Here is a 15,891-nt window from a genome sequence, read left to right as displayed (position 1 = left end):
CCACGATCCCCGACAAACGTGCTAACATTGCATCTTTCTCTTCCCCGTAGGCGCACCGTCTAATAACCCAAATCGTCTTCGTCGGCAGCCGCATCGTAGGCCGTTCCTTCATGGCCGCCTACCGCCAGGCGCAAGCCTCGTCCGAGTTCGCCCGCGCCCAAGCCAAGATGGGCGGAAACGCCGCCACCGCCGGCCGCGCCAACCTCTCCAGCGGCATGACTCTCGACGAGGCCTGCCGGATCCTCAACGTCAAGCCGCCCAAGAACGGCACCGGCGGCGCCACCGCCGAGGAGATCGCCGACCGCTTCAAGCGGCTCTTCGATGCCAACGACCCGCAGAAGGGCGGCAGCTTCTACCTGCAGAGCAAGGTCCTGCGCGCGAAGGAGAGGCTGCAGAGCGAGGTCGAACCTATCATCGAAAGGGCGGAGCAGGAGGCCGAGCTCAAGGAAGGATTCAAGCCGAAGATTTATAAGGATCGGTGAAGAGGGGAACCACCGCCATTTTTCTCTTTCGCTTCGGACGACGGGGACGATTATTCGATGGACACTCCGCGTTGTTCGCAGTTGTGACACTCTTCTAGAGCCGTCATGATGACATGCGGGGGACCTGGACGTCAACCGTTGGCGAGATGGGCTTGCACGCTCGATATTTCTAAACGACTTCAGGGGGTGGATGGGCACCACACATACCCTGGCACGCAACACATACACATACACACGCACACACAAACACAAACACACACACCTACGCAACACCGCTTCTCTCGACTCTGCATGGACATAGCACGGCATGGCGTTTTTTGGGGGGGTTGATGGCTGACTCCAGCGGGATGGGGTCATGCTGGCATTTTGGACGAATTCCTTTTAGACGATAAAACAACCGGGGCTGCTTGCTTTGCTGTAATATCCACTGTACAATATCGAGGCAGACAGAGGTGGAGGAAAAAAGAAGGGGGGGGGGAGGGACAGGGGTTCAGGGAAGACGGGCCCTTGATCTTGATGTACAATCTTTACCTAGCTTGAGAAAGCGTCGTCTTCGTCTTCCCGTCCACATTCGTCTTCGTATGTATGCACTGTCTCCCAAGTTCGGGCCTGACGTGCCCATGACGTGCCACGGATCTGCGTCCTTTCTGCCCGAAAATTCCTTAGCAGCATCGTTCAATTTGAGAGACGAATGCGCCTCGCAGGGGACGTGTTGCGCTTCATTGCTTCATTGAAGTGGAGCTGTTTGATCTGCGCGGATCACACGCGACCCGACACCCCACAGCGGCGGCAACAGTGGGCCAAGTTGAGATGACGGCGAGAATCGTGATAGATACGAATGTCAGTTCACTTGTCCGCAGGTCAGAGGGACACAGATTTGCAACATGAGACATGATTTCTCGGTTTCCTTTACTTCCATTTCTTGCTTTTCAAAGCCAGCCATCCCAAGGGTATCTAAGTTCTACAGCTTCCCTCAACTTATAAAAAGAATAAAAAATAAAATAAAAAAAAGACAAGAAAAGAAAAAGAAAACCCCAGTAAACCAACATAAGAAGATAACCAAAACGCTGTTGGTAATAAAACAAAATCCAAGAAAAGACAGACGACTGTCGCGAGGATGCCCGAGTTCCCATCACGCACCGCAGCTGCATCTGAGACTTCAGGTTTGAGCAGAGACAGTCCTATCGACAGGGCAACTACGTATACATCGGAGTGCCTAAGGAGGGCGGGCGCGGAGGACGTGGTGGAGCCGATGGATGTGATGTCGGCCGTGGCAAAGGACGTGGCGAAAGTGGCGTTGAAGGGTTGGGTGGCGGCATATAGACAGCGGCCCCTATGATTTCCGAACCAGGTCTATATTGGCCCGTACCTGACCCGATACTCGCTCGGGACTGCGTCGACCTCCCCCCAGCGGCGGCCTTCCTAGCGACACTGCCGTCCATGCTACGGACGGCATCCGTGGTGATGGCCGTACCCGGCGCGGGGACCAGATAGCCGAATGGCGATAGATCCGAGCTCAAGGTCCGTCGCTTGGGACGGGGCTGCAGGGGAATGGGAACTTGGTTTTCCGTTGGCCAGCCTGGCCGCCCGGGTCCGGTGACGGCTGGCTTGCCTAGAATCTCCAGATCGGCCTTGATGGCTTTCGAATGGGCAGGGTCCCGCTCTACGGGATGGGCGCCCGAGGATTCACGTTCTGGGTCGGGGGTTGTCTGCTCTCTTCGGCGGAGCCAGAACATGATGCCGAGAATGAGGATAATAAGGAAGACGATGACAGCACTCGATATTACTGTGGCGAGTTCGTCGGCGTTGAGAGGAGAAGCGGATGATGTGGAAGGTTCGCTCATTATGGATGATTGCGTGCTGAGGGAGGTACTGGTACTCTCTGATGAGGATGAGGGCGGGAGTGAGTTGTTGCCAGTCGTTGTCAGCCCAAAAGCAGCCGTCGTAGCCCCAGATAAAATGTCTGACGTCGAGGTAAGAGTCGATGGAGGATCTGTTGAACCAGGAAGCACCAGCGACGATGGCCGCAGAGAGATGGATGCGGTTATGGTGGGAACCGGGACCGAGGTGATTGCAACGAGACTAGACCTTGTGGTTGAGTTGTTTGGAGGCCGAATTTCACCCAGCTGGCGCTTGAGGGGGGCCAAGGGCGAGGATAATCGACTTTGCATCGAATTCGTTCTGCCGATAGGACGAAAAGACCGGGGTGTGGGTTGGGGACGAAGGAGGCAAACGAGGATGTTGCGAGATGCCAGAAATCCGAATCTCAATCTCTGCTGTGGCTCGCCTTTGAGGATAATCTCCTAATGCCTACCCTCACGTTCCGTCAACGCCTTCAAAAGTTCAAAAGAAGGAAAGAAAGGAAGAAAAAAAAGAAGAAGAAAAAGGTGGGCATCCTCGTCTTGATGTCCTTCTATGTCCCTTCAGCGCTACCGCAGGTCGGCTGATGATGCAGGCAATGGATCGATCTCGTATATTAGGGGGCTGAGAGGCTGCAACGACGGGTGACACCACGATAACGCAATAAGAGAAGCCGACAATGGGTGGGAGCAAGGTCTTGTGGTAGAGAAAGCTGGCATCCTCGGCACATCCTATCTGTACACCGTCTGGTCGACTTGAAGACTGAGGGACGAGACGGGGCGTAACAGGGGTATCGAGCCAGGTGGGCGGGGAAGAGAGAGTAGATAAGGCCATGGCCCATGACGGGAGATGTGCTTTCGTCCCAGGGGAAAAGGTACGGATAGTTCGGCAAGATGACAAGGATGGCAGCGGTCGGAAGGGCCTTATTTCTATGACGCCAGGTAACCACATCGAGTAGCCGTGGAGTAGAGGATGTGAAAGGGGCACCACAGTCTACAGTCTCTGACTGAACTCGACGGCGGGATCTTGCATCTGCAGGCCCCGCAAGGGGTTTGACCAGGTTATCGAAGCGCATGCACAATGGGGCTCAAGGTATGGACACGAACGAGAATGGGGATGGGTGCTCACATCCCGGGGGCGGATGATTCGCATGCATTGCAGGGTCAGTGGTACGAATCAGACAGTCGGTACGTCGTACAAAGTACGAAGGAGTGTTCGTGCGTAGGTATGGCGCGCGGGTTGCCGCATCGTCTCGTATTGCCTGGGATGCCCCTGGTCTGGCGTCGATTTCCGGAACACTTGTCCATGGGGCGGCGACACGGGCATGAAGAAGCTAAGGTTGTAGTTGCAGGGAGAGTTTCCAGGTGAGCCGTGTCAGACTGAGGGATACCTTGGTGTCGGTGGAGTGATGTAGGTAATGCGTACGCCGAGGTCTACCTCGGAAGTATCAAGGGCCAGCAGCCTGCTGAGAGGGGAAGATGGGAAGATGGGAAGATGGGAACGAGAGATGCTCAGGTGCCGAGGGAGCGGTAGATGTCGTGATGTCCCGTGTGATGTGTCCATAGACAACACTGTCATCACACGTTCTCGCAAGTTTGTACCCAGTTTGGATACAGTGGCAAAGCCAAGAAAAGAACGAGGGGTTCTTGGACAGCTTTGAACACGCTCGGGTAGTTAGCAAAGGGGATTCCGACACGAAGACGTTTGAGTCTGGGGTGACGCGGGAGAATTGGCGCCAAGTCGAACCCCCAAGGGCTGAAACTCGAGCGAGACGGACAAGACGGAGTGCACGGGCCTATCAACTGATCCACGTGACGCTACTCGTGACTTTGGCTCTGGGTTAGGTAATCGTAATCGGAATCTTGCGTCCAGTTCCATCTCACCATTGTCAGATAAAGCGGTCAAAATCGTCACAAAATAGGTCAAAATTTGATTAAGGCAATTATGTATATTTTTAACTGTCTTAGACTATCAGGGAAACGCTGCCACCGTATTTTATATAGTGCAGATTCTGTAAGCGTCTACCCGGATTATACTCTTTATAATCCGGCCTAGTATATAACCGAAAAGACTATAGTCTATCCGATATACCCCCTAATCGCCCTAAAACGTTAGTTAGGCGATTAAAGCTATTCGTAACCGGTAGATAATCTAGCTATATAATCTATTCGCTATATCCGCCCTTAAATTTATCTTCTAGGTCCTCTAAATATTCTATCCGGACTTCCTCTAGCTATTTCTGCTATAACTATTCCCGTATACCTATCACGCCTACCTAAGACCTGAATATCTTAAATTTCTCGCCGTATAACGCTTTCGTTAATCCGTCTACCACTATTTCCGCGCTTATAACGTACGTTATAAGTATTTACCCTTATTTCTTTACTTAACGTAACTAGTAGCCGTGGATATTAATATAGCGGAGGCGCGTTATTAATATACTAATCTCTTAATTAACTAATCGAATCGTTTAGTTATTATCGTATAAGATCATTAATTCCGGATCGTTAAATTCCACTCCTATACTAAGTAATAGGCGTTATATAAAGATACCCTCTTTTACACCTTATACTAACGCTAATAGCTCTACTTCTATTATAGACGTTATAACCATATCCTGCTTATTAGCGCACTACGCTATTATACCGCTAAATAAGCATATCACGTACGCTTAACTACTCTTTCGATTAAGGGTATTATTAGTAAATAAGGCGTTAGTATAGATTTCGATAGTATCGCTACCCCCTAGTTCTAACGTAAACGATTAGCTATTAATTAGATAAAGGATTAGATAATCGGCGGCCTCGTAGTAAATAGGCCTTAGATTAACGTTAAACCGATATAGCCTAGATACTATAAACGTGATATTAGGGCGCGATATCACTACTACGTATAGCATAGATCCTATTTTCCGTTAATAGCTTTTAACGTCCGTTAAGGTCCTTAAATAGGGCAGTAGTTCTACGATCTTAATTAGGTGCGTTAAGCGATAGTTACTACTATACTTACTATTTAGCTTTAAAAGGCGTTCTAATTTAGTAACGTAGTCGTATTATAATAGCTAGATTTTACGGGCGGCGTAGTCGCGAATAACCTTAATACTAAGGAACTACTATAGAGGATCGCTACTATAACCGCGCAGATACGGCGTTAGAGTGGTTCGGCAGACGGTTATATAACCCCCCTTTTAAGGCCGCTGGATCCGCTGCCTATATATATATTAAGGACAGGCTCGGGACATCCCTATCAAGGGATCAAGACACAATTATTATCCTCTTTTATAATTACTTATTCCACGTTTAAGGTATCTTTCTAGTTTAACTTACGTTACCCTAATCAGAATAATAACCACCGATCTACTTCTTCGCAGAATGTTATAGCGGTATTAGTTATATTTTAGTTATATATCGTGGTTTTACTAGACTAACCTCTTTATCTAATCTTTATCTTAACGATCTAGTGCCACTACGTCTTTATATAGTTATAATATAGTGCTCGGAGGCGGATTTATTCGGCGTCCCTAAAGTATTCTAACCCTGATTAGAGTAATAAAGGCGCTCGAGGGAGGTTCCGGCCCTCCTAAACGGACTATCGGTTAATAACCCTAAAAAGAATATAAAGATAACGACTAAGGAAGGATTTAAGACTTTAAGACCGAGGGGAGATTTACCCTAATAAGATCAGGAAAAGAAATAACTATTTAGGTAAGAGTTAAAGAACTATTAACACTTTTAATTATAAGACCCGCCGTTACGGAGGTAGTAATTATAGAAATAAAAGAAACCGATTAGATTATAATAGAGTTAGATTCCGAATATAGAATAGACTCGATAGGGGGCTTATAACCCTTACCACTAATTAAAATAAATTCTCGTATAACGGCGAAGAAAAGATAAGACCGCTAAGAGCAGCTTACCCGGATTAGGGTAACTAACCCCTAATAGACCTAAAAAAAGCTAATACCGAGTATAGGAGCGAAATAATAATACCTTATAAGAGGACCCGATAGTCTAGTAAGGACCTCCATAGACCCCGTAAGCAGGTTATAATACTTCTTTATAAGGCTTAGCGGGTAATACTTTTAATATTAATATCCGTAAGTATAGTCCCTTTACTAATAGGTAATCTCCTAATTATAGGGGGCCTTTTCCTTTAAGGTGAGTTAGAAAAGCTAGACCCTGAAGATAAGTATTAAGGAGTAAAACTTAGGACCGTCCTCTCGTTAAAGACCTTATCACTCTTATTAAGATAAGATAATATATATAATAACCTGGCTAGTATCTAGAACACTTATAGGATCTTCTTACTAGATGATTAGTTCGAAGAACCTTTCCCTAAATATCCTAAGCGCCCTAACCCTATTATTATTATTTGCCTACCCCCTTACACTTACACCTAAAATACTATAGATACTTAGACTTAGTATCGCGAGCCTACCCCTATTATCGTCGTTAGCGACTCTAACGATAAGGCTCTCTCGCCGGCTATTCTCTCTATTCTTACGCCTGCCACTTCTACTACCCCTAATTAGGGGAACCACGATATCGGGGCTATAGCCTTACCTCCGCCCGCTTTTAGGCCGACTACTATATCTACTACGGCTCCGGCTACTATTTCGATAACTACCCCTAATACTACCCCTATTACTACCCCTGCCTAGCCTATCTTTACTACTTAGCCCGCTTCGAATATTTCCCCTACCACCGCTAAAGACCTAATTAAGCTATTATAAGCCCTAATAAGCCGTGACTAAGAGAGCACTATTACCGAGGTCGTTAAAGCCCTACCCCCTACTATTACCACGTTAAAAGCACCCCTAAATCCCCTCGCTATTAGAGCTCCCCGCTTTAATAGTAAGTCCCTCTCTATATTCCTTTAGCAGTACGATAACTACACTAAGCTTAACCGCCTTAGTAAAGCCGATAAGATCACCTATATTAACCTATACACGGATACGGCTATTCGTCCCGCTATCGAACGCCTAGTTAGAGAGGTTTAAGCCGATAAGGGCGGTTAGTCTAGTCTAGCTAAAAAGCTTATTAAAGAGTTCTTTTATCCGGATCCTAACTACTAACTTAACTTCTCTTATAAGGTTTATTAGCTTCGGGTAAAGTATAAGACGTATAAGATTAATAGCGTTTATTAGGTTAGGGACTTACTATAGTAAATCACTATCTAAAAGGCTAAGGCCGAGCGGGTTTAAGGCACTTTTATCGAAGACTCTAAGCTCTACGGTATTATTCTTACTATTCTATATAGGGATATCTATATATTTATCGCTAATAAGCTTAAGGTCCGAGGCACCGATTTAAGAAAAATAGTTAAGAGCTATAGACTACTTTCGGAACTACTATATAAGTGGTCTACGGATATCTAGGAAGTAGACGGTAAGCTAGTAGATAGGGATATTATACTAGGTACGGCTAAGTCTAATTAGCCTAATAGTGCCGTTTTCCAGCCTACTATCTTAAAGCGGCCTATTATAGTCCAGGAGTCTACGGCCTCTTAATTAGATATAGATAAACTCGCCGACCTCCTTAAGAAATATACTATTTCCCTTATCTATAATAGAGCTAAAGACGTTAGGGGTATTACCGCCTAAGTACTCGCCCTATCTAAGAGGATAAGCACGGAGAAGGTCTAAGCCCTCCTCGCCACGAAGTCTAATCTAAAAAACGCCTTTATACCGTCCTTAAGCACGCCCCTTAGCCTACGATAACTACTTTAGTATACTTTGCTACCCCTAATTAGGCTAATAGTGCCGCTTCCTAGCCTAATAACGCCTAGTATACCGAGGAGATCTACTACGGAGGACCCCGCCCTAAATATAATAACTAGCGTAATAATAGCTGCCCGACCTAGTAACACGATAACCGCCTAGGATAGCAGAGAGGTACTTAGAATAATAGCTAGCCCCTACTAGCTCGCTACTACTACTACGGCTAATAAAGATATTAAAGAGATAACTACCCTATCCTAATCTATAATAGCGCCTATAACCTAGTTAAGTAGGAGTTCCCCGCGTATTTAGTTATAGATTAGACCGGTACCTAGGTAGCCTACCTAAAGAGTAAGCTACGAGTTAACGAGTACTAGCTACACCAACGCCTTATACTATATTAGCTAGCCACTAAGCTTTATAGCCGATTTAAGGAGCTCGTAGACCTCTATATTAAGACCTTTTAGCCCGTTACCCTCCCCTAGAAGACCAATAAGACTAGTAGGCTTATAATTAAGTATATAGTTAAGCAGGTATAGAAGTAGTAGACCGGTTAGAGTAGTTAGGCTACCTAAACCACTTAAGCCTCGAGGGTTACTAAGGTCACGAGATCTATTAACTTTATTATAGCTAAAGTATATACTACGTCTATATCTTAATATACTTCGACTAACCCCTAAGACCCTCTTCGCACTACTAGGAGCGGTAGAATTAGTAAACCCACGCTAAAAATAGCTAGTTCCCCTAATTAGACTATTTAATAGACCCTAATAACTCCGGAAAGCTCCTAAAGGGTTATAAAGATAGTTAATAACACCGATATAGATAATAGTCTAACTCCTAATTCGATAGCCCCTATATCTAAACCCACTACTACCTCGACTATTACTCGGCCTATCTCGTAAACCTCGGCTCTAAAGGATACCCTTAACTTATTTAACCAGGAGGCCGTTATATAGAAAGTCCGCGAGAAGAGCCTAAAACATCTTTTAAAGATAAGGGTTAAGGTTCCTATAGTTTACCTTCTCTTTACTAATAAAGCTATTCTTACGGACTACGAGGAGACGCTAAGGTCCATTAGCAGCCAGGTAAAGCCTTATAAGGTTATCCGCTTAACCCTTAAAAAGGCCTTTTTTATAGACTCCTTACCCCTAGGACCCGAACGCCCTATATAGTTTACGAATACCACGACTATAGCCCCTACGCTTAATAGTACTCTATCTATCACGCCCGCCCCGATAATTAATAAACTAAAGCCTCCTACTATTTACGCTACGTATATAACGATACGGGTTAGCCTAATTAAGCGAATAGCTAAGGCCTACCCTATAAAGGACCGTTTTTACGTAGTTATTAATATAGGAGCCGTCTTTAATACTATCCGGCTAGACTTTATAGAGAAGCTAGGACTACGGGGCCGTATCGGTAAAAGTAATATTATAATTAAGGGGATTAACGACGTGGATAGGGTAAACTACGCAGGATATCTAAAGGAGTACCTTTAAGTTAGGGACTAGCACGGGAAAGTCTATTTTATAGTAATTAAGGGAATAGGGCCTAGGATACTTCTTAGCCTGCCGTTCTTACTTAATAGTCACGCCTCTTTTACCTATAAGGACGGATAAATTAATATAGACTTCGCCTACGGGGACGCCCGTATTATCGTCCCTATTACTAATAAAGAATAAGTCGACGACCACCCTTATAGATAAAGCCAGCCTAAGTTTAAAAAGGAGGAGAAGCGTTAAGAGGAGGAGGATTTAATTAATCTAAGTATCGGATAGTAGGGGGAGGACGGCGTCCCTTATAGTTAGTCCGGGGCCGCTACCTTAATATCGAGTAACGATAGGATTAACGGTTCGCCCGACTAGGGGGCGAAAAAGAAGGAGGAGGCGAGAGAGGAGAAGGAGAAGAAGAAGAAGAGCGACGATAATATTTTCTTTTATTTAGATAATAAGGACACTGCTACTTTAGTAGCCTTCTATTACGACGGCTTCCGGTCCTCTATAGTATAGCGGACGATAGAGGACTAGCGTCGAGGTTTTAGTTTAAAATAAGAAGAGGATATTAACTAAAGAGTAGTAACTGTTGTTCGTAGTGGTCTGGTCGTAGTTACGTCGTAAAGACTAGGCGTCTTCTTTATAAGGTAGGTTTAAGCATAGAATAGTAGTCCAGGTAAAGACTTAGATTAATCGATATCTTGTTCTCTAGTAGAAGTAAGACCTAGGATACTAAGGTATATATAGTGTGTTATTCACTCTTGCTCACTAGGGCCTTAGTGATCACTCCTTATATTATTCACTCTTGCTTACTAGGCCCTTAGTGATCACTCCCTATGTTATTCACTCTTACTTACTAGACCCTTAGTGATCACTCCCTATATTATTCTAAAGTATCCTTTCCCTATATCATATAGTCTAACACGTGACTCCTTCCTAAGTTATCTTCTAGTTATATCTTAGTGCGGCGTTACGTACTAGGGTATCCTTCCTGTATATTATATGTTAGGCCCGTTAGTCGTAATATTACCTCCCCTCTTCTAAGCGCTATCCTAGCAGTCGTATAAGTAGGCCGACCACCCTAGGTTCGTTGTTTCCCTTATTTTTTCTTCTTTTCTTTTATAGCTAACTATTATATCCGACCGTGTACGGAAATATTCTGCTAAAGCCTCGCTCTCTTATTCCACGCTCGATCGTTAAACTAAATCCGCGCTAATTAACGATTAGGGTTACGAGGTTATTCCTTGTTCTCGTTGCTTTAATTATAACCTTAGCTATCTTATTCTGGACGATCCTGATTGTTATTCCTGTTATTACTGTGCCGGTCTCTCCTATAATTATTCCCGTATCCCTATATCTTCTAGTTAGTATCTTTATTATCTCCCTCGGCCGTCCTTACTCTAACGCTCCCCTCTTAGCTAGTCGAATTAACGCTAAGCTTAAGCGACTCGAGGAGGAGGAGAACCTCGCGGAAGAGGTCCTCCACAAATAATAGCAGAAGGCTCTAGAGTAGCAGCGTAAAACCGCCGAGGCTTTAGCTAAACTCTCTCGTCTTTATCGTATACGCCTATAGCTTCGAAAGAAAGGTGTCGAAATAGTCCGAAGGGACCTTATAAGTATAAAGGAGCTAGAGGAAGTAGAGCGGAAGGAAGCTAAGGCTCGTCGTGCGGAGTCTAAGACTATAGTGGCTACGTAGGCGGTAGGTGCGGTTAACGTGATTAATTAGAATTAAATTATAGCGTAGGATATAGGTGATTTTTCGGATATTAATTTTACGTAGACCGCGGTGTTTAGTTCCGGGTCCTGATAGTGTTTTATCGGTATTACTTTAGGAGGTGCTTATAATAGATTAGGTTTTCTTTAGGTTCCTATATATTATCGCCGTGGTCGTAGTTTTTCCACTTAATAAAATATTCGGTATCGTTTAGCGTCTCTCGGTAGTTAAGGATTCGTTCTACTTTATACACGTCGCTAGTATCGACCACGATCGTGTCTTATATTATTTTTATATTCTTTAGTACTAGTTTAAGTAGTAAGATATAAAAATTATTATATATCCTTATTATCGGAGGTAGTAATAGGATATAGTTCGTATCTGATTTTTTCTCTAAGATTTCGAGTAGTCCTAGTTTTTTAAAATCTAATTTATCGCTTGGTTATTATACTTTTATGTTTTTACGAATAAGGTAGACGCGGTCCCCTCTTAAAAGGGTTAGTCCCTTAATCCTTGATTAATTCGCGTACTTACGTATTCGTATTCTGACTATCTCTAGGTCGGTTTATAGTTCTTCGTGTAGTTTTTTTATGCTTTTAACTGTTTTTATTACTTTTAGCGTATCTAGTCCTTTTAAAGGTTTCCTAAATACTATCGGATTATATCTGTAATTTACTTTAAACGGTGTTTTCTTTATTAACTCGTTTAATAAGCTATTATATACGAATTATATAAGCGGTAGGTACTACACCTAATTATCTTACTTATATCTTATATAGTATTATAGGTATTATTCTAGGATTTAGTTTATAATTTCGGTTTGTCCGTCGGTTATAGGGTAAAATACTGTTAAGTACTTATATTTCGTCCCTAGCTAGCTTATAACAGCTTTCCAGAAGTTATTAGTGAATAATTTATCTCTGGTTATAATAATCTTATATAGTATACCGTGATCCCGGATTAGGCGGTCGAGGAAGATACTAGCTAGTTCCTCTGCTATAGTGTTTTTAATGTATAGAATATAAAGAGTGTATTTCGTAAATCGGTCGATAATTACGAATACGCTATCGTAGGCGATTCTTATTACCGGATCTTTAGATATCGGAAATCCTATTACGAAGTCTATCGTAATCGATTCCTAAGGTCTATTTATTACTAGTAATAGCTTTAATAGTCCGTAAGGTTTATATCGGCTACTCTTTGCTTTCTAGTAAATATCATAGTTACGAATAAAGTCCCTAACTCGTTCTTTAGTTCCTATATAGCCGTATTATTATCGTAATCGGCGGTAGGTCTTATAAACTCCTTAATATCTATATATTAGCGAGGCGTATACTTCTTTAAACGTGGTATCGATTATTCGATCTATACTATTTATTTCTCTGTGTTTAAGGGTAAGAGCTTCTCCTTTCTATTAGAGTATAGCTTATAGTTTAGGTGATTTATCAAGTATTCCTAGTCGGCTAAGTACGTCTACGCGACTATTTTCGCTTCCTTTTATATATTAAATATAGAAGTTAAATTCGGATAGGAATTCTGCCTATTAGATCTATCGTTTATTAAGAACCTTAGTAGTAGTGAATTACGTAAGGTTCTTATAATCCGTGTAGACCTATACCGGGTATTTTATTCCTGATAGATACGCTCTCTATTCCTTAAAGGCTTCGATAATAGCTATTAGCTCTTTATCGTGGATCTAATAGTTAAGTTCTAGTCCACTAAGATTCTTAGATAGAAAGGCTATAGGATATAGTCTTCTTTCTGCGTTACGTTATCCGAGTTATACTCCTAGAGCCTAGTCGGATACGTCTATTTCGAGTTCGTATTCTTTATCGGGGTCTAGTATTACTAAGATAGGTTCGCTAGTAACCCTTCCTTTAAGGGCTTAGAATACTTCTTCTATTCTTTCGTTCTATTCGAAGTTAAGCCCTTTTTTAGTTACTTTAGTTAAGGGGATAGTAATCTTACTATAATCCTTAATAAATTATCGATAGTAGTTAATAAGTCCGAGGAAAGACTAAATATCGCGAACGTTCTATAGCTATAGCTACTTAGAGACGTATTAGATTTTCGCCTTATCTATATAGATTTCGTTAGGTTATATTATATACCCTAAAAAGTTAACTATTTATATATAGAATTATACTTTTTCTAGTTTAATTAGTAGGTTAGTGTTTTATAGGAGTTATAGGATCGTGTAAATGTATTATCGGTATTCTTCGAGTATTTTAGAGAAAATAAGGATATCGTCTAGGTATACTATAATAAAGTAGTCTAAATACTTCCTCAGGATATCGTTAATAAGCGTTTAGAATAATACTAGCGTATTAGTTAATCTAAAGGGCATAATAAGGTATTCGAAGTACGCTTATTTTATTCGAAATACTATTTTCTACTCTTCTCCTTCCTTAATCCTAATTAAGTTATAGGCTCCTTTTAAGTTAAGTACTATAAATTATTATACTCTAACTAACTAATCTTATATCTCCGAGATAAAAAGTAGTAGGTAGCGGTTCTTAATAGTTATATCGTTAAGTTATTAATAGTCGATATATAGTTATAGTTTACCGTTTTTCTTTAGTATAAACAGGATAGGGTATCCTGCTAGTAACTATAATACTCTAATATAGCCTTTTGCTAGTATTTCTTTAAGATATTCTTCTAAGGTATCTAATTCCTTTTAATTTAGTCTATAGATTAGAAAGAATTTCGGGTATATACCCTCCTTAAGGGGTATCTTATAATCGTAGTATTAATATTTCGGTAATCTAGTTTTTAGATTTTCGGTAAATAGCTTTTCGTATTTACGGTATTCTAGTAATACCTTAGCGAGTCTATAATAATCGCCTTCTACGAGTCCTTTCTCTGCTTAGATAATCTAATAGATTCCTTTAATAATATTTATTACGCGTCGGTTATCGCGCCGTCGCTATTATCTTAACGTCTTTCGGACTTCTTTCGCCTTAGTCCCTGACTTTTAGCGGCTATTTAAGTCTCCCTAAGGCTCCTTTATTAGTAAGTCTTTCTGCTATTTTTAACGGATATCGGGATCGGGTAAGGTTTCCTTCGTAATCTTCTCCTTACTCTTTAATCTCTACTAGAGCTAGCTAAGCTTTTAGTCTATATCGGGATTCTACTCGTTAAACTATAGCTTACTAAGGATAACGTCCTTATAGCCTATATCGTATATATCGAACTTTATTACTTTAGTTTTATTCTGAATTTTAACCTAAAGGTGTATAATCTCCTAGCTAATAATAACTTCTTCTTAGGACTAGTTCTTTCCCGTATACGGAGTAATTTTATACTTGTTTTCTGGGTGTTTCCTAACCTAGGGTATAGAGAACTTTCTTACGGCGGCTAGTAAGATAAAGTTTCCTGCTACGCCTATATCTAATAGTGCGTTTATCTCGTATTTATCGAGTTATATTCTAATATAGTAGTGTCCTATACTATTACGTATTATAGAGTATATTCATCGAGTACCTCTTGTATACTCCTTATAATAGTATACTCCTAGTTTTTTATCTATTTAGCTTAGTATTCGAGAGCTATCTTTTTATCTAAGAACCTATACTAGATTAAGAGCTATTTTATCTATTATAAGCGCTTATTAAGGGCCTAAAAGCGTGATTCCTAAGCTTCTTAGTCTCGCTCTAATTATCGGATTTTTCCGGTAGCGTATACTATATAGCTATTAGTTTTATATTCGCTTAACCGATACTCGTAATAGTTATCTTTAGGTGGTTAGAGGCGAATCTTATATCCTTTATCCCTAGTCTCCATGATAACCTAGTTATTACGTTATCTCTTTAAATAGACTCTATCTTCTAGGGTCTATTCTTTATTCCGAGGCTAAAATTTATTAGCTTATTTACATTCAATATATATAGGGTATATATCCTTAATATAATTAGCCTAAAGGATTAGGCTATAGCCTAAATAGTTAGCGTATATTATCTATTCTTTCTTATATATTTAGTACTTAGGTAATTAATCGTCCGGTTCTTATAGGCTTATTATTAGGCCGGTAAAAGTATCTCGGTCTTCCTAAGTATAATAAGGTCGCTAATATACGGTTCGTTACTATTCTTCGCTAGTATTTATAGGTATTTTATAGTAGGCATTATTAAAGCCGAACTTAGTGAAACGAACTTAGTAGGTTTACCTAAGTAGTTTTTCCGCGAGCTAATCGAGTATCCGTAGCTAGATAGTTTCCTCCTTAATTAGGTCGGCTACTTCTATAAGTTAATACTAGAAGTTTATATTATTATTCAGAACTTTATCGGACTCTATTTCCTAATCTTACTCTTTGAGTTTAGCGATTTCCTCCTATACATAACGTGTATAATCTTCGTTCTTAAGTTAGTGTTTCTCTTCAGGAGTAAGTGCTACTTCCTAGAGGGCGTTAAAGCCTCTACTGCTAGTATTCGTGTAGACTTTCTATTTCTTCTGGATCTCTAAGATCTACTTCTATCTTTTAGCTTCTTCCTTCGTCTATCCGCGTTTCTAAAGAATTTCCACGGTGGTTTATAAAGCTAATCTATTATTATCCTAATCGGGGATTTCAAGGCTATAATACTCGTTACTAGATACTATAACGAGTATCTTCTAGGG

At 41.7% G+C, this 15,891-nt stretch overlaps 2 protein-coding genes across 2 annotated transcripts in view; one reads left to right on the top strand and one right to left on the bottom strand.

Moving 5' to 3' along the window:
• The window catches only part of SODALDRAFT_303968 (mitochondrial import inner membrane translocase subunit tim-16), a gene marked incomplete at its 3' end in the record, with an annotated part of 723 nt that extends 241 nt beyond the window's left edge, over positions 1-482 (top strand). The window contains exon 2 of the mRNA XM_028608965.1: positions 51-482. Within this exon, the coding sequence (XP_028470374.1) occupies positions 51-482 (432 nt within the window). The remainder of the gene's footprint in view (positions 1-50) is intronic.
• Positions 483-2,739: 2,257 nt separating this feature from the next.
• On the bottom strand, positions 2,740-3,541 carry SODALDRAFT_18391 (hypothetical protein). Its single transcript, XM_028607080.1, has one exon. It carries the CDS (start codon positions 3,291-3,293, stop codon positions 2,826-2,828), a length of 468 nt encoding a protein of 155 aa, XP_028470373.1. The 5' UTR covers positions 3,294-3,541; the 3' UTR covers positions 2,740-2,825.
• Between the last annotated feature and the right edge of the window lie 12,350 nt (positions 3,542-15,891).

Source organism: Sodiomyces alkalinus (genome assembly GCF_003711515.1).
Source record: "Sodiomyces alkalinus F11 unplaced genomic scaffold SODALscaffold_1, whole genome shotgun sequence".
NCBI classification, from domain to species: domain Eukaryota; kingdom Fungi; phylum Ascomycota; class Sordariomycetes; order Glomerellales; family Plectosphaerellaceae; genus Sodiomyces; species Sodiomyces alkalinus.
The sequence above is the reverse complement of the archived record's forward strand: the minus strand, read 5'-3'. Positions and strand labels throughout refer to the sequence as shown.

What these genes read in the sequence shown, in the direction of transcription:
- SODALDRAFT_18391 (XM_028607080.1), bottom strand. Translation starts at nt 3,293, where the DNA reads ATGTGGTTACCTGGCGTCATAGAAATAAGGCCCTTCCGACCGCTGCCA.